General features: G+C 41.6%; 1 protein-coding gene across 5 annotated transcripts in view; it reads right to left on the bottom strand.

Annotated features, from left to right (window-relative positions):
- Positions 1 to 22,515, bottom strand: part of ARHGAP20 (Rho GTPase activating protein 20) — a 128,570-nt gene extending 106,055 nt beyond the window's left edge. The window contains exons 1-3 of one of the 5 annotated variants that reach the window (XM_032356726.1): positions 21,935 to 22,022; positions 20,619 to 20,786; positions 2,932 to 3,014 (exon numbers count right to left, since the gene is read on the bottom strand). In XM_032356726.1, coding sequence (XP_032212617.1) covers positions 2,932 to 3,011 — 80 coding nt within the window. In that variant the 5' untranslated portion in view covers positions 3,012 to 3,014; positions 20,619 to 20,786; positions 21,935 to 22,022. Of the gene's footprint in view, positions 1 to 2,931; positions 3,015 to 20,618; positions 20,787 to 21,452; positions 21,530 to 21,934; positions 22,279 to 22,435 lie in introns of those variants that run through there. The other 4 variants (XM_032356727.1, XM_032356729.1, XM_032356725.1 and 1 more) reach the window with 4 other exon arrangements.
- Positions 22,516 to 23,086: the final 571 nt, after the last annotated feature.

A 23,086-nucleotide genomic window follows, 5' to 3' on the forward strand; every position in this document is an offset into this window, starting at 1 on the left:
AAACTAGAAGACCTTTATAGTTCCTTCCAATCCAGAGATTATATTACCTACAAAAACCTGTACACATTCAATACCCAACAGCTTTCTTTTTGTACACACTGACTGCCCAACGTTGCACAGAGTAAAAGCACTATTTCCGTACAACAGATGAAGACCCTATTCCCCTGCGCTATTCACTCACTTTATTGACCTGGAGAGGCTCATAAGAAATAAATTGAAGACTAAAACATATACAACTTCAACTTAAATAGCTTTTTTCCTGTGGTTATCTTTATACAAGTCCACCATATTCCATTATTTCTGAGGCAGAATTTTGGGGAGCTGACTCTAAAGTAAGCCCTAATTATTGCGGAGGTGATGGGAAGGCCAGAATGGGGAAGGACATGGCTGTGTATTAGCGCACTGGTTCTCTAACTCACAACAATTCCAGTAAGGTGGGTTTTAAGTGTTGTCAATGTATCTGACCCGGTACTTCATCTGCCTCTTCCTTCTCAACCTTATTAGACCCAGTTTCCTAATGTGATACCAACATCTATGTGTATGTATTCATTTCCATTCCTCCTTTTCTATCATGAAATGAAATTCACAGATATTTAACAGAATTTCAAAAGTATCAATGTAATGCCCTAACAGTAATACAAAAGGAAAATAGAATAATAGTAATTAATAATAAATTATGTATTTCAATAGGTACATGCTCTTGCAGGACTGTACTAAAAGACAATGAAGTGCTCAGATGCTTATACTATGTACAGTTCATATATTTAAATTTAAGAAAAGTCAGATGGTAAGATACCATAACACACAAGTACAGGAAAATGAAGTCAAATGATTTTTTGAAATGGTCCCAAACATTATAAAGTACAATTATCTTTTGATACGTGAGGTAGTGGCATTTCTGGAAAATTTAGTGTTTATTAAAACAAAAGCATACCTTGTCTTTTTATGTAAAATAAAGTTAAGTTATAGGCAGAGATAAGTATAAAGTTGTTCAGCTCCCTTCACAAACATGCCATGCATGGGACCCTCAAAGCCACAGAGGTACCCCACAATTCTATGATTTGCATGACAACCTGTGCATTACATGATGCTTACCATCTCTGGCCATTGCCCACTAAATTGCTGAGATAAACTCAAATGCTCCCCACTAAATTGCTGAGATAAACTCAAATGCTCCACAAAATTCCAAACTTCCAAACACAAACTTTAAGTATCTACATGTATACTATTACAGATTCTCACAAGCTTAGGAGTAAGTAGGCCACTACTGACCACTACAGGCCACTACTGACCTGATCTTGGGCTGAAGATTCTCTGATATTTATATCAGATACTTATATCAGATTTTAAACTATATATTATATATTATAATTGAAAAGCCTAAGACACCTCTATCCTAGAAGCTTCCAATAAGAAATTATACCTAAAACTGTTTTTTCAAAAGTAGATAATAAAGCTATTTTTATATGTATAATATATCCATATATACAGTTGTACTAATAATTCTGCGTCCTCTCTCTGCCTCCCCCCAAAAATACTTACTCCTGAGTTTTCTAAATAATCAAGGTCAAACTGTAAAAATATTACCATTATCTTTTTCCCACACTAAGGCAAAGGTAAATTAATGCAAATAATCCAGAAGTCATTTATATAGGCACTGAAAATTATTATTTATTTGGAAGAAGAGTATCTTCCTAATTACATTTTGATTAGGCTTCTATTAAAAGTAATTTACGGGCGCCTGGGTGGCTCAGTGGGTTAAGCCTCTGCCTTCAGCTCAGGTCATGATCTCGGGGTTCTGGGATCGAGTCCCACATTGGGCTCTCTGCTCGCCAGGGAGCCTGCTTCCTCCTCTCTCTCTCTTTCTCTCTGCTTGCCTCTCTGCCTACTTGTGATCTCTCTCTGTCAAATAAATAAAATCTTAAAAAAAAAAAAGTAATTTACATTTCCTGATCAACCCATGCCTAATGTATCTTCTAGGGACAGGTGGGGGAACTGCCGGAGTCTGAGAACATGCTGAGTACTAAGAGAGTGACCACAGTACTCTGGAAGTTTCACTGATTGGGATTTGGTTCTGTAATTTATTTTTGGCACTGAAAAAAAACCCGCCATGCCTTCATACAGATTTTATGTTAAATTAGCACATCATTCATAGAAATACCAGGTATTCTCTCATTTTAAGTAAAGGGGATAAAGATTTCACTTTATATAAAAGGATTCACAGATTAGAGGAAAATAATCACAGGATTCCTTTGAACATAAAAACTGCTCCTGGTTAAAATGCCATTTAAAAATTAATAAATAAGTTAATGACTGAATACTCATTCAATTTCTGCGTATTATGAAAGACTTGCTTAAAATGTCTATTGAAATGGTATTTAATCTTAATGGGGGAAATGGTCATTTCCACAGTAAGCTAGCCTGTTTTTCTACTTCAAATTCGACTGGTTAATTCACTAATTAATTTAATAACACATATAAGAAGTCAGCATTCCATTTTTATAATCTCAATTTGGTTATCTTTCTTCATACCTAAAATTGGTAAAAATTTACCTCATACCCAGGCACAAGTATCACCTTATGATAAAAAATGAGCTAAAGTTTGTGCATAATCAAGATATGTGGGTGGTTAAAATAACTCATCTTTTCGTATTTTGATTGCTACTTGTTTCTATAAATAAACTTCAACAATATGCAGAGCCTGCACATTTGTGTACTAAGAGATGAAGATTTTTAAATTAGTTTTAAATCATATAGACCAGCTCTAAAAGGTTTTATGAGTCACATAAAATACACACTTTATCAAATAACAGCACAGAAGTCGTGTCTTCTATTATTAAACAGAGAATTTTGGTGCTGATAAAAAACAAAAAACCTCATATAAAAAACAACAGCACATACCAAATGTGTAAAACAAGGCTATTCACTTACTTGGTACTGGGCCTTTTTTGTAGGGCTTTATCCAGGATAAGAGATGGGGCACTCCTCCTCCTTTCTGCAAGTGTTTTCATTTTCTGTTGAGAAAAAAAATAAATAAGCAAAATGAAGACCATATGACTTGTAAAGCAAGTAAGTGCCAATTTTGAAACCAATTCAGCAAATTTTGTATTGCCTGCCCTTGCCTCTCAGAGTCTGCAATCTCACTGTAGAGATAACATAAAATTGTAATTAGGATAGTAAGTGTCAGAAAGTAGTAAGGCTTTAAATATTTTTTATGGCCATAGAGTTAAATGTTGATCAGAGTATTTGGGAAAAGTAGCCATTAGCATCCTATTTGCATCAACTGTAGCTAATAGATAAATTGCTTACTATGTTCCAGCCCCTCTGCCAGAGGCAGGACTGGACAATCTCATTTATACTCCAAAATGCCATCTGAGTAGCTCTATTGTCTCTCTTTCATAGGCAGGACAGGCCCCAAACTAGGCCTCAAGGAAAGTCAGGATTTGAAGAGATCAAGTAAAGGGAGAAAAAAGAAAAAAATAAAACCATTACAGCAAAAGAAACTAGATTCTTACACATTTAATACACTTAAATATTTACACATTTAGGGATCCCATCTTTCAAACAGATTTTTTTTTTTTTTTGGCTGTAACTTAAAAAAAAAAAAAAAAAGACAAAAAGACCATTTTTTTTCCTTATTCTTAGTGGTATATAAACATAGGCTTAACTATAATTCAAGAACTTTGTTTCAGACAGTATTTGTATAATTTTTGGTAAATGGAGAATTATTCAACTCGGATGATCCAGATAATCACTCTCTACATTCAGTCTTACATATTTAACAATTCTAGACAGAGTCAGTGGGCCTGCTGCTGGAAACTAATGAGTGAAACCAGCAATTTGCTCCTTAACGGGCAGGAGTGACATCCAGGCTGTGGCCGTCCTTCCTGCTCTATTCTCTCACCTAATCCTGGCCAGAGGTCTCCCCTGCCTCCCCTGCCGCCGGAGGGCCTAGGCCAGCCATCCGGGGAACTGGGTGCTGCTTTAGGAGGAGCTACAGAAAACGAACTGGTTCAGGATCAGTATACCTCATTACATTATTCATAAAGGGACTATTTCTAGTAAAATCTAACCTAGATCCTAGCACAGGAACAGGGGAATAATCATCTAGTGAGAAAGGGATACTGGACTTCTTTGGTACAATTCCTATCCCCCTGATTCACCATGTCCTCAGGATCTTTCCACAGTTACTGTCCTGCCTCAGTGTTGCTGTCCCCACCTTAATCTTTAGGCTCACATGTGGAAACTATATGCTCAAACCTCCTTAGTATCGCTCAGAGAGCAACGGACACAATTACATAAACCATGAATAAAAGACAGGAAGTAAATGGGTGGGAAATAGACAATACCATACTTCTCAAACAGGAATAATTCACCAGGAATAAGTTGTAGGGAAGGTTAAATTGTATACCTTTCTTGTTTACACGATGGGTCCTTATGCCTTCTTTCTGGAGAGAAATCCCATAGTTTTCATCAGATTCCCAGAAAAGTCTGTGATTTTGGTAATCTACATTCTATATTACAGATTGCCAGCTCCTTGCCACTGCTGCCATTACTCACATCTCTTGGGAACATAACTCTCCTGATCCACCATTCTGAGGCTAGTGTGAGTGACTGCAGAGGGGGCAGGGGGAGGAAAGAAAATCTGGGAGACATGTACTTGCACTGCAAGGTCCTGTGGCCTGTCCCCATGTGAAGAGTCTCAACAGTGAAAGACTGATTTTCCTCACAAGGATGGCGATTTGTTCACAGGGACATATTCAGAGGATTCTGCTTCACTTTTGGATCTGGGCTAGACTCCTACCTCCAATCCTTTGAACTCCCTTTTTTCAGCATCTATTTACTATGCTTTGAACTTTGAAAGGTGCTGAATCCTTTAAGTCTTACCGGGCTCCTTATCCTCCATTTTGAGCTAGACTAGGGTGTGCCTAGTCTACCTTAGTGGAACCACATTCCTGGATCTATCTCAGCAGCCTTGCTTCTGTGGCCTCTAACCCTCTGACACCAAGCACCTCACTGAAGCTTCATTCATACAGGATTTCCAATTCTGCACTCCTCGCCTTTCAGGTTTGCAAAGAATTTAGAAATGTTCAAAAGAAATGTTCAAAATAGGGTTGAAAGTGTTGGGGAAAGAAGAGTCTGTGAGAAAAGTTAGTATGATCTGAAGTTCTTCATTTGGAAGGAGAAATAATCTTCAAATTAATGCCAGGCCATAATATGGATGATAGAAAGTGTCTTCCAAGGAAGAGAACACAAAAAGAATTGTTGCTAAAATGTAGACTGAGAAACCACATTGATCTTGGGTAGTGGTTCTCTGAAAAATCTTAAAAAGCTGTGAATTACATTGCACACATAATTTCAAGGGGTTCAGAGACCTGCATAACATGGATTCCTTAGGGATTCATGGGTTGAAACCTTTGACATAAAGAAATCTTCCTGAGAGCGATGGCTGTTAAACATGAGAATGAATGATCAAATAAGGGTGGCCAATCTTCTTCTGTAAAAGTGCTTTTAAAATAGGAGTTTCTCATGGACACCTAACACAGGGGTCCATATCCACAGTAATTAGACCATGTTTCCTTAGTTACAAAATTATCAGACGTACGAGGAGTCAAATGTAGAGTGCATCTACCTCATCTAGAGGATTCACGGGCAGCAGAATGTAATCAAACAACTGGAAGAATGTTATTTTTATTTGAGATCCTACTGTTTGTAGTAAGTCTCACCACTATTGAGATATGCAACCCAATGCAATTCAGTCACTTCTCTGGACTTTCATTTTCTAATCTAGAAAATTAGAAAATTTGGACTGCACAGTCTCTTACATCCCTTCTATTTCTGATAGTCTCATGTTAAATGTCCACCAAAGATTTACCCTAGATATGCAAAAAAATAAACATTATATGTGCCAATTTAATATTCACAGGATTCATTCTTCTTGTAAGTAATTAGAAGTCTTAGCAGCACCTGGGTGGTTTGGTGGTTAAGCTTCAGACTCTTGATTTCAGCTCAGGTCATGATCTCAGGGTGGTGAGATCAAGCCCTGTGCTGGGCTCCCTACCGGGTGTGGAGCCGGCTTAAGATTCTGTCTCTGACTCTACCCCTGCTTCCACTCCTCCCCCCAGTGCTTTTTGTCTCTCTCTCTCTCAAAAAAAAAAAAAGAAAAGAAAAGAAAAAGAAAAAGAAAAAGAAGTATTAAGCATGGGCAATATAATAGGAGCTTAATAACAGATTTAGGTGTCAACTCATTAAAATTATTCAGAACTCTTTCTTTTTTTCAAAAGCATAGCAAAACAAAGGGGCAATGGTGACTTCAAAACAAATTCACGTATCTATCAAAGAATCTGTTCTCAGGCAATAAAGACTTGGATTTTCATTTTTGTTTATAACAACGATGTGAAATACAATACCTGAAAATAGAAAGAGACTACTGATTCCTCTACAAATAGATTACCGTGTAAGCTTGTCAGGGCAGGTTGAGGCTATGCCTATACTAGCACCAACACATTTCAGTTGTTCAATGACAGTAAAAACTATGATTCTTTGCCTCACAGGGAACAGAGGCTAGGTTTAAAACAGTGCTTTTTGTTGTTGTTGTTGTTAGCTTAAAAATCACAACGTACAGTATGAATTTTCAGAATGCCCACATACTTGATGTTCACAGCTAGATGACCCCACAAATACTAGATGCCATTCTAGAATTGAATATTTTTAAAGAGGTCATCTATTTTTCTTCTTCTTTTTTCTTTTTCTTTTTTTTTTAAGAGAGGGAAAGAGGAGGAAGAAAAGGGAGAGGGGCAAAGGGAAAGGGAGAGAGAGAACCTCAAGCAGGCTCCATGCTCAGTGCGGAACCCGATGCAGGGCCCGATCACACAATCCTGAGACCATGACCTGAGCCAATCAAGAATGCAATGCTTAACTGAGCCACCCAGGTGCCCTAGTAATCTATTTTTTCCTAAATTGACAAACTACATAATAGGTTAAATAATTAATTGCATTAAACTTTAGGTAATGATTTTCTTGATATTGCACCACTTACCTAGACAAGAATTTTATATGAGCTAAAAACAAACATGAAGTAGCATTTATTTACCCGTCCATTTCCAATTGGGAAAGATAAAGAGGACCCTGGAAGAAGTTGTAGAAGGGAATAAATGTGATTACATTTTAAAAATGGCTGTGTTTTTACTAACAACAATTTATTAGGGAAGTATAAGATGAACAGAAGAAAGTTATTAGATCTTGGATTTTCTAAGCTGTCTCTTCTGCAGTTACATTCAGTAATAAAGGCAAAGTCCTATTCTGCCAAGAAGTAAAATAGAGGTCATAATTGAAAATGAGAACCGAATGCCTGTAATTAATTTTTAAAAAATATTTCAATAATGGCAAAATTGCTGGAATATTACCAGCTAATTCCCAAGTTGCTTTCCACTTTGACTCTTCTTTAATCAGTTATATTCATTATATGTTCAATTCCCTGTGTTCCAAACTTGCTTTGCATATTATGGCTCAGTTATAGCATTTCATATTATATTATTTATCTATCTGCCCATTTCTAAAGAGCAGGGACTGTAACTTCTTTCCAACTTTCTCCAGTCCTTTAACAGTTATTTACTGGAATTCTGCTCTATAGTAAGCATCTCTTTGTATTCCCAAAGCCTAGTACGATGCCTGGTACAAACTATATACTCAGTAAGTGAAGGTGTATGTGAATTTTAAAATCCACTATCCTCCATATCTGTATCACTGTCCCCATACAAACCTTTCAGGGGCTCCACTGGAATGCTGTTATTAAGGAAATGTAAGCATTGCTATGGAACTGGATGGGGAAGAGTCATCCTTGTATACTGCAGACTACGTCTTCTAACATAGTGCTCATTTACCACTTTGAACTACAGGTAAACATTTGACGATTAAAGTTAATTACCTGCCAACAAATGGTGCAGGGACACCTGGATATCAACATGCAAAAGAATTAAGTTGTACTCCTATCTCATACCATATATAAAAATTAACTCAACATGAATCAAAGATCTAAAAGCAAGATCTGAAATTTAAAAAAAATTAGAAAAAAAAAAAAACACAGGCAGACCATTTGTGACCTTGGAGTAGGCAGTGGTTTCTTAGATATGACACCAAAAGCACAAGCAACAAAAGAAAAACATATAAATTGGACTCAGTCAAGATTAAAAACTTCTACACTTCAAAGGGTGCTATTAGGAAAGTAAAAAGAAAACCCACAGAATAGAAGAAAATTCCTGTAAATCATCTATCTGATAAAATATTTGTACAGAAAGAATTACTGTTGAATTGTCACAATTAAATAAAGATAAATAAGCCAGATTTTAAATGGGCAAAGGCTCTGAATGGACAGTTCTCTAAAGAAGACATACAGGTGGCCAATAAGCACAAGAGAAGATGCTCAACATCATTAGCCATCAGGGAAATGCAAACCAAAACCAGGAAATGTGACTTTATACTCATCAGGATGACGATAATAAAAAAGACATAGGAAGTGCCAGCAAAGACACAGATTGACTCAACTCTCATAAACCGCTAGTGGGAATGTCGAATGGTGCTGTCACTTTGGGACCTAGTTCAGAAGTTCTGCAAATTACTAAACATAGAGTTACATAGGATCCTACATTCCCTCCCAGGTATATAAACAAGAAAAATGAACACATGTCCAGAGAAAAACATGCATGTGAATGTTCACAGCAGCATTATTTATAAGAGTTAAAAAGTGTAAAACAAGCCCAATGTCCATCAACTGATGAATGAACAAACACACTGTGGTATATCCAGACAATGGAGAATTACTTGGCCATAAAAGACACACTGACATGTGTAACAACACTGATGAATCTTGAAAACATTGTGCTTATTAAAAGAAGTCAGTCTCAAAGGACTGCATGTTATTATGGTCCCATTTACATGAAACATTCAGAGTGAACAAGTCTACAGAAATTTAAAGCAGATTAGTGTTTGCCCAGAGTTTGGGGTGATAATGTGACTGGGACATGATAATGAAGGGGTGTGGCACTTCTTTTTGGGTAATGAAAATATTCTGAAATTGACTGTGACAACAGATGCACAAGTCTCTGAATATACCATGCCATGTGAATTATATCTCAGTAAAGCTGTGAAAAAGAAAAATAAAGAGCTAAATACCAAACTACAGAACCACTGGGTTCCATCCCAGCAAACTGGCTCATAGCCAAGAGTCATAATTTTCTTTATGTGTATAATAATCATCGTGGTACAATACAAGTAAATGAAAATTATTTGCTTTTTGTCCACGATGTTTTTGTATGAATGTGTGTGTGGCTCCCCATTTGAATTCCTCAGAGGTCTGGGTAATAGCCCCATCAATCCTCGCCTGTGGCCTAGACTCACCATTTTCACACAGTAAATTTTCAGTAGCAGTGGATTAAGTCAGTGAATTAACACTGCTCATATCTGAGAGTTTAAGGTGGTGATACGAGTGTGCCTATGTAGGAAAACGAAACTGTAGACAGGTAACTGAAGAAAAATATTTTTTGTCTTGTATTTTCAACTCAGAAAACACTGTTTACATAACAACCTGTAGGTAGTCTCTCATTAGAAATTAACTTCATATTAACTAAGAGATACAGTACTATTTTTGGAACCTCTGAATCATTCTGTATCTGGTCATTCCTAATTTTAAGAGATTATAGGAAACGAGTGCCTATCAAATGAAAGGAAAAGGATAAAAGATGTAAGTCAGGTGCACTGCAATTTTTCATACTTTCTTCCATTACAATCACTTCATGAAAAAAAACATCTAAGCATTTCAGCTGAATTTAAATCAACTGTACTGAAGTCACTTCCAAACATTTAAAATTAGAATAGCATTAAAATGAGGGTTTTGAGGAAAGCTTTTATAGAATTCAAGTTTCAAGGCTAGAAAAAAAAATTAATCAAATTTACAAATTAGCTTATTCAAATTTAACCGTTAATCCTTTGTGGCTAGTCTATACAATTTTGTAAGCAATAAGCTGTTTCTTTCTTGTCTTCCTGAAACATCTGCAGTATTTAATTTGTGGAGACATACTTCAGGGACACTGGCTCTGCAAGGAAACAAGAAAATTAGTTTTAGCCTTGCACCTTCCTTCTGCACCCTATTGTCACAACCAAGTTTCAGCCACTGGGTGAGCTGAAGCTTCTCACTACTGTCACTTTGGTCTGGGATGTGTCTGATCTTCTATTTCCTCACAATCGTCCCATCCAGAATCAATTTGGGCATTTAATTAACACAAATGTCATCACACCAGACCGTACTAGAAGGATATAAATTCTTTTCTGAGATTAAGAAAGAAATATTTTTACTTTTGTCTGTCTTTCTTCTATAAGGTAACCGTTTTGAAATAAAACAATAAACACAAGAATCTATGTAACATAGGAGAACGGGCACTGGGCTAGGAGGCCCTGGACCTAAATTCTGCACCCTGGTTCTAGCACTTCACTTCTGAACCCTCTCTGTGAGATGACAGAGCCATCCGACCTAGCTCAAAGAACAGAGTAAGATTATGTGGAAAACACCACAGTAGTGTGACATATGGAGTGAGGCTCTGGAACGCATAAGTACGGACCATAAACAAACATGAGGAGAGCAGACTTGCCCTTATACGTTATGCTTTGTTCCTCTGTCTCCACCTGACCTGCGCAGGCTTCTGGAGTATCACTGTGGGCCTTGAAGTTGGCTGGACTTCCTTCTTTGGCAAAGTGCCCAGTTTCAATGTCTGGTCACGATTCCTTTTCAGCAGCACCCTGGAGTAGACAGGGACAATCACCAATGCCCTGTCCCTAATTATCCCTTACAAGGTGGGGCTTCATAACATTACTCTCATCATGGCCCAGACAAGGTGATGGGATTTACACATCCACGGCACACTCTGCTAAACAGAGGCTCTCTGGCTGCCCTGGTAGCGCCTACCTGCCTAGCAGCTGAGGGGGTGACTGTAGCAGAGACATCTCTAATGGCTGGGAAGCTCTGCCTTGCAGCACCCTCTCTCCTTCCTCATGCAGAGGGGAAGGGTATGATCATCAAACTCAGGAGCCATAAGGGTAAAAACCAATGTATAAAATGGGAATGCAAAACAGGCCCACATCTATCCCGATTCAGATGTAGTCTAACCTAGCAAAGACTACTGCCAAAGCTGAGGTTTCAGAGGGTCAATGTAGGGGTAGAAGAGGAAATACAGATTCTCTCCTAGGTATAAATTAGGATCCAGGTACACAAGGAAAGCAAAAGGCCACAGAGCAGCTGGGTTTTCCACATCTTTGAAATGTGAGCTGATGTGGGCACACACGCGTTCCATTTTCAGAGTCCGCACACAAGTGACCAAACATCCAGAAATAGGTTTTACCTTTCAGTTGTGCCATGTGACAGCTGTCTGTCAAAAAGAGGTCAAGGCTGCTCAGCACGCCACCAACACACAGTGCTGATAGGACTGTTTCTGCTGTTGGTCGGATGTTCCTAATCTAAACTTGTCCTAGATAAAGAAATTCAGACTGAAACAAAATTATAAAATAAACTGGGCTGTGTTGCCTGCAAGCCCCATTATTGGTGGCTGACAGAAGGCAGTTTCCTCTGCTCCCTTTCAAGCCTCCCACACTGAAGCTAAATTCTCTGTAAGTAAACAAAGGCTAACCCTCACCCCCATCCAAAGCTGCTTCAGAAATGGCTGCCGTTGCCAGTACCAAACTGAGCATCTAGCCTGCGGGCTCTGTGCGCACAGGCCCTGAGATCTCCGACATTTAGGATACCAGTGGGACAGCAAGCTTTCCCCTCGATGAAACTGTCTTTCAGAGGTAGTGCGCCCCAGCTACCATAAGAAACAGACTGTGCAAACCAAACCACAGACATCTAGACACCTGGTATTCACAGTTTTGGAGGCTGGCAAGTCCAAAGTTAAGGTGGCAGCAGATTCAGTTCTTGGTGAGACCTTCTTTCGCATCTGTAGCCAGCTGCCTGCCAGCTGTATCCTCCTCACATGGGGGATAGAGACAGAAGAGCAAGTAAGCTCTCTGGTCTCTTTTAAGGGCACTAATCTGACCATGGGGATTCTGCCCTCATGACCTCATCTAACCCAGGGCATCAGGACTTCAGCGTGAGTTTGCAGAGAGGGCACATTCAGTCCGTAACAGAGGTTTTTGCCAAATGCTCTGGGGATGAGAGAGGTACTAGTCATGAAACTCCAATGAATCACAGTTACAAAATAGTGCATATACATAGACATACATAAACTTCGTGTTAGTTATATATCCATTTATTTCTGTGATATTTTAGTTTACAGACCTTATTAGTGGCCATTTAAATTGAAATCTAGTATATTTTCAGCTACTAATACCTTCTAGGAAGGCAAGCTTTATAATCACATATTTTTGTTGAGTTGTTCTAAAGATGTCTTTACTTTGAAAAGAACAGCCACAAGTCCTGGATGGCAAGATAAGAACTTTGAAAAGATTCAGACACCTCAGTTACTGAAGTCTCCTTTACTGTAGGTGCCATCAAGCTGTGTCACCTCTCCCAGTCTACGGAACACTGTGGGGGAGGGGAGGCAGGAACTGCCTTCTGAATATGGTCCACCTTTTGTCCTGCAGACCTTTCCCTGAGTCATAACCTGGGACAATGGCGAAATCAGAGAGACAGATTGTTTCACAGACATCTTCACTTGGAACCAAGAGCAACAAGTGCACTATTTAGTATCTGTGACTTGTGAATTTTTAGTCTCTAAGTTGCAGTTCTCTATTTTAACTATTTTACTTTAAATTGATAATTAATTTTTATACAAATGTGTAAAAATAAGGTTGTCCTTAAGTTTTGTTTTATAAAAAATACAATTTAGGGGTTCCTGGTGGCTCAGTTGTTAAGCGTTTGCCTTCAGCTCTGGTCATGATCCCAGGGTCCTAGGATGGAGCCCCACATTGGGCTCCCTGCTCCACGGAAAGCCTGCTTCTCCTTCTCCCACTCCCCCTGCTTATGTTCCCTCTCTCAGTGTATCTCTCTGTCAAATAAATAAGATTAAAAAAAATTATTCTAACACATGAATGTTAGAGTCATAAATTAATTTTTCTTTTGCCATGTTAAGACACACTGTTGTGTTCACATTGTAAGTAAAAATAACTATGGAAACAAGAGTTTTTCCCTACACTCAGGATTCATGACATAAAATGTTTTCTGAATTGAGAGAGTTTCAATGGGGTGTGCCAAACATGTGACTGTCCAGAGAGCACAGAATTCAATGCACCCACATGTAACTTTGAAATACAATTCTATAAATTTGTAGATGCTGAGCTTTCTTTTTTTTTTTTTTTTAAAGATTTTATTTATTTATTTGACAGAGAACACAAGTAGGCAGAGAGGCAGGCAGAGAGAGAGGAGGAAGCAGGCTCCCTGCTGAGCAGAGAGCCCGATGCGGGACTCGATCCCAGGACCCTGAGATCATGACCTGAGCCGAAGGCAGCGGCTTAACCCACTGAGCCACCCAGGCGCCCAGATGCTGAGCTTTCTGACAGCAGCCTTTCTGACATATCAGCCTAGAAAGCAGACCTCGCTAAGGAACTCCAGAAGTATGATGAGTGCCTTATATAAAACTTCTGAAAATGACAGATACTAAGGCATAAAAGTCACACATTTCCAAGGTAATCAGACCAATTATTGTCACTATTAGTTAATATTTACTGTGATGATTAATTTTATTGATCAACATGGCTGTCCACAAGGTGCCCAGATTAAACATTTCTAGGTGTGTCTGTGAGGTATTTCTGGATGACATTACCATTTATATCACTGGATTTAATAAGGCAGATGGTCCTCCCCAAAGTGGGTAGGCATCAGTCAATCTCTTGAGGGCCTTCACAGAACAGAGTGGAGGAAGGAGAAATTTGACCCTTTTTTCCTGCCTCACTGTTGAGCTGGGACATCTCATCTCATCTTTCCTCAGGAAAAGCTGGGGGTGAACTAAATGACCAGCTTTCCTGGGTCTTCAACTTACAGATGACAGATCACAGGACTGTCATTGATCTGTTTCTCTGGAGAACCCTGACTAAGGCAGTTACCTAAAATTTACCTAATGGTAGCTGTGAACCTATCATTCAATGGTAGATGGAGAAAGTAGAGATTCTGCTCTCCAAAGAAGAAAATTACCTCTCAGGAGAAAAACCTCTCAAATGTGCTTTTCTCAGCTGGTTATATGGAATTCAATCCTACTCTCTATTATACCTTATGTTATAAATAGTAACAAAGCATCTATAATCTAGTTAGAAAAAGAAATAGAGTTGGAAGATCTGGTCAAAATTCTAGCTTTACTGTTTATTACATGTGGCCTTCGCAGGGCTCAGTCCCTTTTCTGTAGAAATAACTTAATAATACTTACCTCATATAACTGATGTGTATTATACATAGTTAGGTATTCACTTAAAGAGGTTTTAAAATTTCCTTTTATTATCCTGTAAATTATAAACATTAAATTCTTATTTTTCTGTTCAAGTTTCTATCTTATTTGGTATTTATTAACTTCAAGGATGACTACTTTGAAGCACAGTATTATGGACTGATGTCTATGCCCCCCCAAATTCATATGCTGAAGGTCTAATTTCCAATGCATGGTATTAGGAGGTGGGGGTCTTTGGGAGGTGATTTAGGTTTGCATGAGGTCATGAGAGTGAGGCCCCTATGATGAGATTAGTGCCTTTATAAGAGAACAGAAGTATCTAGCTCCATCTCTACCTCTCTACCTCTCTCCCTCTCTTCTCCTTTTCCTGCTTCTCCTCCCACTCCCATAGAGACACAGAAAGAAGACACCAACCACAAGCCAAGTGAACCCTCAAGCAGAAACTGAACTGGCTGGCAGCCCTGATCATAGGAATCCACAGCCTCCAGAACTGTAAGACATCAATGTCTGATGTTTAAACCATCCAATTTAGGGCATTCTGTTATGGCAGCCTGAGCTGAATGAGACAGACAGCATCCATTCATTTGCATGTAAATGTTCTCTTATCAAATTCAAAGAAATAAAACTCTTTACTGCTTTACACCTCCTTTCACCTGGTAAAAGATAACTAATTGGCTTCTGTACCTATGAGTGCAGAATATACTTTGTTCTTCTGACCCATAAGAAACAACTTGTGAATTATACAAGATATGGATTATTACCACCATTTTACAGACAAAGAAACAAAGTACACTCACAAGTTTGGGGATCACACCAGTGATAACAGAGGAGATTTCTGATGAATCTAATTCAGATTTTGGTAATTTCAGACTCCTCTGAGACAAAACAAATAATGTACCTGATTTTATCAATTCACTTTGTGAATAACACAAGGAAAGAATCCAGGAAAATATTGGTTTATCCACAGGCATAATATTTTCCCAGTATTCTAGAGTAAAACTAAAGCTTACTCACCAAGATGTTTCATTCAAACCCCAGCATAAGACACACAACATGTGGCCAAAGTTGGCTCTTGGGGGTGATCTACCATGAGCTGCTATAAACAGATTTGGACCCAGAGAATGCAGAAAGACAAGACAGAATGAAGTGTTCAACAACAGCTGCTACATTTTAATGTTGGAGCTATTTTAAAATCCCATTTCTGTGCCTGTAAGTCTTTCTTCCCTATCCCAACAACCATCTTACTCAAGAAGTTTTCAACTAGTATGGAGACCAAAAGGTCAGAGTGCTTGAGTATGACACAAATGATCCCTAATCGAAATTACTATAATACGTGCTTCCATTTCATTTTATAAAAATTCTTCTATCCAAATGTGGATATCCTCAAGGATGCATTAACCAGAAGGATTAATCCAGAATTCTCTCCAGCATCATCCAGAAGCATTATCTATATGCTCCTATTATCTTTTAGAACCACATTTTTAGAAATTACTATACAAACCTATTGTATATTATTCTGAAGAGCCTAAGTGACAGAAAATCCTGATTTCTAGAAATAATCAAATCATCTGACTAGCGAATAAATGTGGATGAACCAGGTAGGTGATTCTGTTTCAGGTTAAAATACCAAATGTGGCTACAAAATAAAGAGAATAGCTTCTTAGACAGCCTCTATGCACTGGCTCCTCCAACATATCATGTTCTCTCTTACCACAGGATCTTTGAATAACTGTTCCTACTTCTTGAAATCTTTTTATAGCATCTTTTTTTCACTCATAAAAGAGTAAAGCCTCACTTAGAAGAGGCCTTCCCTGAAACCTTAATGCCAGAGTGGCCTAACTCCATCTCCATGTTTGTTTTTTTAATAATAGTTATCACCATTTATTAATCCTTGTTATTATTGCTTTTGTCTCTTTCTCTCAACCTGTACTGTCCAGTATAGTATCCAATAGACACATGTGGCAACTTAAATTTATATTCAAATAAATTATAATGAAGTAAAATTACAGGAAAAAAATGATGAATTGGATTTCATCAAAATTGAGAATTCTGTTCCTTGAAAAACACTGTTAAAAGAATAAAATGAGCAGCCACGTAATGGGAGAAAACATTTGTAAACCATGTATATGATAAAGAACTTGAATCAGAATACATAAATAACTCTCAAAACTCAATAATATAAAAACTAATAATCCGGGACGCCTGGGTGGCTCAGTTGGTTAAGCAGCTGCCTTCGGCTCGGGTCATGATCCCAGCGTCCTGGGATCGAGTCCCACATCGGGCTCCTTGCTCCGCAGGGAGCCTGCTTCTCCGACTCTTCCTTCCACTCTGTCTGCCTGTGCTTGCTCTCACTCACTCTCTCTCTGACAAATAAATAAAATCTTAAAAAAAAAACCTAATAATCCAACTAAATTTGGGCAAAATATTTGAATAGGAACTTCACTAAACATAACACATGGACGATAAGCACATAAAAAGATGCTTAACATCACGAGTCATTAGGAAAATGCAAATCAAAGCCACAGTGAAATACCAGATTATTCCCTCTAAGATGGCTAGAATCAAAAAGATAATAAGTGTGGGTGAAGATGTGGAGAAATTGGACTCTTATACACTGTTGGTAAGCATGTAAAACCACTTTGGAAAACAACTGGGTAGTTTCTTAAAAAGTTAAATTTATGGCTAAAATAGGACCCAGCCATTCAACCTCTAAGTGTTTACCCAAAAGATATGAAAGCAAAGGTCCATACAAAGACTTATACATGAATGTTCACAGCAATTTTATGTGTAGTAGCCAAAACCTGGAAACAACCCAAATATCCGCTAATAGGTGAATGGATAAACAAACTGTGGCTTCTCTGCATGATGGAATACTACTCAGCTATGAAATGAACCACTGATGGATGCAAAAACATGAATGAATCTTAAAATAATTATATTGAATTAAAGATGTTAAAAAAAATACATAGTATGATTCTATTGATACATAATTCTTGAAAATGCAAAATAATCTACAGTGACAGAAAACAGACGAATGGTTGACTAGGAATGGGGAATAAACCAAGCGATTTGCAAGGGACATAAACTTTGGGAGATTATAAGTATGTTCATTCTCTTGACTGCGATGGTTTCGTAAGCGTATACATGTGCCAAAGCTTACAGATTTCTAGACCTCAAATATATACAGTTTCCTGCATGTCAATTATACCTCAGTGGAGCTGTTCAAAATGTTTTTGTTCCTCACTTATACCAGCCACATGACAAGGGCTCAAGAGCCACATGTAGCTAGTGGTTATCAGACTGGACATTGTAGATAAAGAGCAGTACCATCAGCACAGAAAGTTCTAGTAAGCAGCAATGCTCTAAACTAGGGTGTAGGCAAACTATATGCCAGGGACCACACTGCCTGTTTTTCTAAATCCAGTTTTACTGGAACACAGTTATGCCCGTCATTTACATACTGTCAGTGGTTGGTACAGCTACTAGGGCAAAGTAGGTAGTTGCAATAGAGACCTTATGGTCTACAAACCTAGATTATTTACTATCTGCCCTTTTGCTTATTCTGGTCTAAATCAAACACTCTGAACACAGACTATATCTGTCCTGTTCACTGCTATATAACCAAACCAGTGTTTATTGAGTACCTCACATATGCACTGTCTTAAGCACTAGAGAGGCAGCCTTCAACAATACAGAAGATAAGATCCCAATTCTCACGGTTTTCACAATCTGCCAAAGGGTTCAGCTCACATGAGAAGTAAATAAAAAAAAAAGAGGCAAGGATGAATGCTAAGATGAAAATAAAACAGAGGTATGGAGCATGACTGAGGGCAGCAACTTCCACTTCGGTAGTCAGGACAGCCCTCTGAGAGGACCAGACATCTGAACATGAGTGAGACAACACTGCAAAGACCTGTGGCAGAAGCCGAGGGAAGAGCAACACCCAAGGCCTCAGAATAGGAGTGAATCAGAAGACCCAAGGCCCATGTGGCTGGAGAATACACAAGGTGGAAAAGGTAGATAAGATGGGAGAAATAGAGAAGGCTAAGAAAAGGCATCTGAATTTTATCTAAGTATGACAGAAAGTCACTATAGGATTTTAAGGAAGACAGCAATATGATCAGTTTACATTTTTACAGATCACTCTGGTGCTGCTAAGTGGAAACTGGGCCAGGGAAGAGCAAGAAAAGTTTAGCAAGTTAGGGAGTTTCTGGAAAGTTACAAGTGAGAGATGGTGGTGGGCTGGCTTGGGCTACAGTGGCAGCAGTAGAGAGGAAGTGGAGAAATTAAAGTTATGTTGTGAATAGTTGACTGGCCTTTCTGACGGTTGTGGTAGAGTGAAGAAATGAAGGAGTCAAAAATGAATCCCAGATTTTAGCTTGAACAAGTGGAACAACAGTATGAACCACAAATATGGGAGAAACTACTAACAGTAAGAGCTAATACTTACTGAGTGCATATTATATGTCGGTATTCACTCAATTTCACATTTAGTACTCCCAACAATCTTGAATAGATAGGTACTATATTATGTTCATTTTAGAAATAGGAAACTGAAGGTTAAGGTTATGGTCAGAAAAATAGGACAAACACAGTGAAGATTTGAACATGGGTCATCGCACTCCAAATTTCACCACATTGCATGCAATTGCCTCTTTAACAGTAATTTCTGGGAATATGAACTACAGTAGAGGCAATGGTGGTACCACTGGATTAACGGTCTCTCAGCATGACTAGCTTGAAAGATGCTACTGTTTTGCTTTTTTTTTTTTTTAATTAAAGATCACCTTGTTTCATAGAATGAAAGAAGTAATGGTCATCTATATACTTTTCAAAGCACTTTCTGCAGCATTACCCCTCTGATTCCCATTTTACAAATGAGGAAACTGAAACAGGTCAAGTGATTTCCTCAAGATCATCAAGATAGTAATAGAACTAGAACTAAAAGCCAGATGAACTGACTCCATATAGTGATCTGGCCAATAAACTTGTCTTTAAAAATTCAGATCATTCAGAAAAAAAAAAAAAACACGTTTTATATCACTACCAAAATACATATATGAAACAGAGAAAAAGAAGTAATACAAAATTGTTCTCACTATTACTCATTTGCTAGGATTTATTTTTCTATTTAATTTTTTTTTATAATTTTGATTGTAACTGGCAATTTAAACAACATTGATCTATACCTTGGTAATTAACACTATAACACACAGTACAATCACACAGTAGACTTTTTAAGAAATAAGTCTCATGACTCAGTAAAACTACCAAACACCAAAAGGGCAAAATAGAACATAAAGATGAGTCTGTTGAGTATTTGGCTTACCTGAAGACTAGTGTCTGTAAAAGTGTAAATGGCAATGATTCCATGAACTACAGTTTGGAAATATTTTTTATTATAATTACTTTCTATTCCTAATATGGAGATCTGAAATCAAGGCATGCCTGCTAATATTTAAAATGAGAGAGATGCACTTTTATCTATAAAAATATTAAAAGAAAGCAGTTCTTCAACCTCGTCTTTGCCCCAAAGGTAGTAAAAAGCTACAGAATGCCCAGATTGGCAAAATCTATTTCCTTTGAAAAGAAAGAAAGAAAGAGATAAAGAGAAGGGAAGGAACGAAGGAGGGAAAGAAGGGAGGGAGGAAGGAAGGAAAAGACTTGATAACGTGACAGCCCATTAAGATGTATAATGAAGGACAGCATCTTAAGGACAATGGCTTAAGATGGGAGGCAATTTTTCATTTATTGGACAAGTACTACTTGATAAATGATCAAGCTACTCAAATGTCCTTTGCCAGCATGCTTAATTTCCTTTAGTAAGAGAACTGCCCAGGAATATCAATCTTTGATTTTTCCCAATTCCTTAAGTTTACAGGAATAGAAAAATGCTTTCAAGTCTGTGTCAATTACTCTGAACATTCATTTACCTTCCCGAATGTGGCGCTAGCTGGATGAATTCTCTCTCTCTCTCGCTCGCTCACACACACACACACACACACACACAGCTATCCCTGCATCTCATCTCAGAAGGGAAAAAGCGACAAGGACACACCACAGCCTCAATACATCAATGGCCGGCCAGCACTTCAGCCCATCTATCACCAAGTGCACGGGCACCCCTAGGTGGCCCCGCGACAGGGTCAAGATCCCGTGGAGCGCCCATTCCCTTCTGTACTCCAAGCACCATCTCACCTCTCCTCAAATGACCTCTCGCCAACCCAGGATCCTGGTGCGCAGAAGCATGAAAGGCTGTGAGGTCTGGACCATCATCAGGTTCTCATGACACAAACGCGGCGCCTCCAGACATTTCTTAGGGAAGAGTTCGGTGATCCCTCTAATCCCAATTTGTTTCCAGAGAAACTGGAGGGGCACCACCAGGACACAGGGCAAAAAAAAGGGGGGCCAAATAGCAGAAGGTCAGGGGGTGGGTGGGTGAATGGGTGGAGGAGGAGTGGACACGGCCAGAAAGCCCCAAATGCCGCCGGCAGACAGCAGGACTGCAGAGGCCGGCGGCTCTCGGCCACGTGCACTTGCCCAGGGGACCCTTTCCAAGACGCCCGGCCCGGTCCGCACCAGCACGCCGCACCGCGGCCGTGTGCACCCGGACGGAACGCTACAAGTTGTCGCCAGCGTCCCCGCTCCCGGCTCTGACAGGTCACGCTCGGCGCCCCATGCCCCACGCCCGGGCCCCTCTCCGACCCCGCCGCGGCCTGGGGGGACCAGGGGACCCCGCAGGGCGAAGGCTCCTGTGCCCGGCCCCCGCGACCCTCCACCGCAGTCCACGGCCCCGCCCAGCCCGGTTCCAGCTCTACCAAACCTCCGTGCCTCTGCGGGATGGACCGTGAGCATCCCGACCACACCTGCGAGGCTGACCGCCACCTCCTAGCCCCCGGAGTCGTGGCGGAAGCGCCCAGTCCGCGCAGGAACCTCCCCCGCCCCACCCCACCAAAAAAAACCGCGGAGCGGCCGCGCCTCAGCGTCCAGGTGCGAGGCCGAGCGCCGCAGCCCGCCCGCCCGCCCGCCTACCTTCCTCAGCGCGGGGTGCCGGCCCCGGCCGACGCCACGGGCCCTGACGACTGGGAGGTGACCCTGTCCGCAGACGGTGAGCACCCGGGGGTCCTCGGGGGGGCACCCAAGGGCCGAGCCCTCGGGGGAGGGGGTGCCGGGGAAAGGCGAGGCCCCAGTGTCCGCCCGCGCGCCCCGACTGAAGGAGGAGCCCGGCCGCCGGTCCCGCGGCGGATGAAGACAGGGAGAGGGAGCCTGTGGGGGCCGCTCCGAGAGCGTTTGCAACTCTGGACGCGAAACCCGGGCGTCTCGGGGTGACTTGGGGGACCGCGGCGCCGTAAGGGCGGGGAAGGCGGGAACGTCCCAGAACTCGCCTGCGGGCCGCGAGCCTCGAGCGTTAATCCCCGAGGCAACCGGCTCGTGCGCGGCGGTGGCGGCGCGGAGGGCGCGCGCGGGGAGTGGGGCGGCTGCGGCGGGCGCAGGGCGCCGCTCAACGTCCTCACCTTTTTGGTGCCGGGGCCTCCCGCGATCCGAGACACGCCTGTCAGAGAAGAGGAGCGCCCCGGCTGCCCCCCTAGAGTCTCCTGCTGGGGGGACATCGCTTCCATGAAGAAGACTTTCCCTCAAATCCCAGCCCAGGAGGAGGCTACGCGGTCATGTCCGCGGGACGCCTGCCGGCGGGGCGAGGACGCGTGGGCCCGAGGCGGCTGTCGCGCTCAGGCAGGGAGCCGGGCTGCCGGCGCGCCTCCCGTCGGGGCCATGCACTGCAGCTGTGCTCGGCACCGCGGGCTGCAGGCGATTGCGGCGGCGACTGCCCGTCCGCGCCTCGGCCCGCCCCGCCTCGGGCCCGCCCCCTCCGCGCCGGGCGCCCCGCGCCGGGACCCGCCCCCGGCCGCCGTCCTCGGGCCGCGGCGCTCCTAGCGGTTTCCTCGGACTGCGACGCGCAGGGCCCGCCGTATTTCTCTGCTTGCAGAGATCTGCTAGGGAACAGGCGACCGACTGACCTTGCCAGCCTGCGACTCCGGGCAGGCAGGCCCAGCCCGCAGGAGCTCACCGGCACGGTCGCGCGCCTCTCCCGCCGCCCAGCCCACGCGCACCCGTCCCCATCCCTGCCAGCGCTGCGCCCGCCGGGGACGGCGACGCGGCAGCGCGTGCGGCGGCGCAGTCGCGGCGACCTCAGCCAGAACCGGGTAGTTGCGGTGATTCCTGCCTCGCTTTCAGTGGACTGCAGAGGGGTCCCGCCGATCCCGGACCGCGTTCCCACTCCCCACCCCCGGCCCCTAAGCCCCCATTCCCGAGGTCTCGGGTTGGAGCTGCACATCGCAGGGTACCGCGGCTGTGCACATTGGGAAGCCCCCAGCACCGCCTGACCTCTTGAGCAATCCCGAACGTTAGCGTGTTGGGGTAGCCCTCCTTGGCTTCTGCAGCCGCAGGTCAGCAGCCTCGGCACAATTTGCACCAGCGGTTTCCGCTGTCTGCGGCTGCAAAGACACGGGCATTCCAAACGTCAAAGAGCAATTAAGGAAAATGCAGGCAAGAGAGAGGACCCTGAAATTTGGCTTTGCCATTGAGAAGGCTACAATATGTGGAAGTGTTTATCAGATATCTGCACCGAGAGCATAACTTCCTGACAGCCCAAATAGTGGCAAATTTTT

Source organism: Mustela erminea, chromosome 9 (assembly GCF_009829155.1).
Source record: "Mustela erminea isolate mMusErm1 chromosome 9, mMusErm1.Pri, whole genome shotgun sequence".
Classification (NCBI taxonomy): Eukaryota; Metazoa; Chordata; class Mammalia; order Carnivora; family Mustelidae; genus Mustela; species Mustela erminea.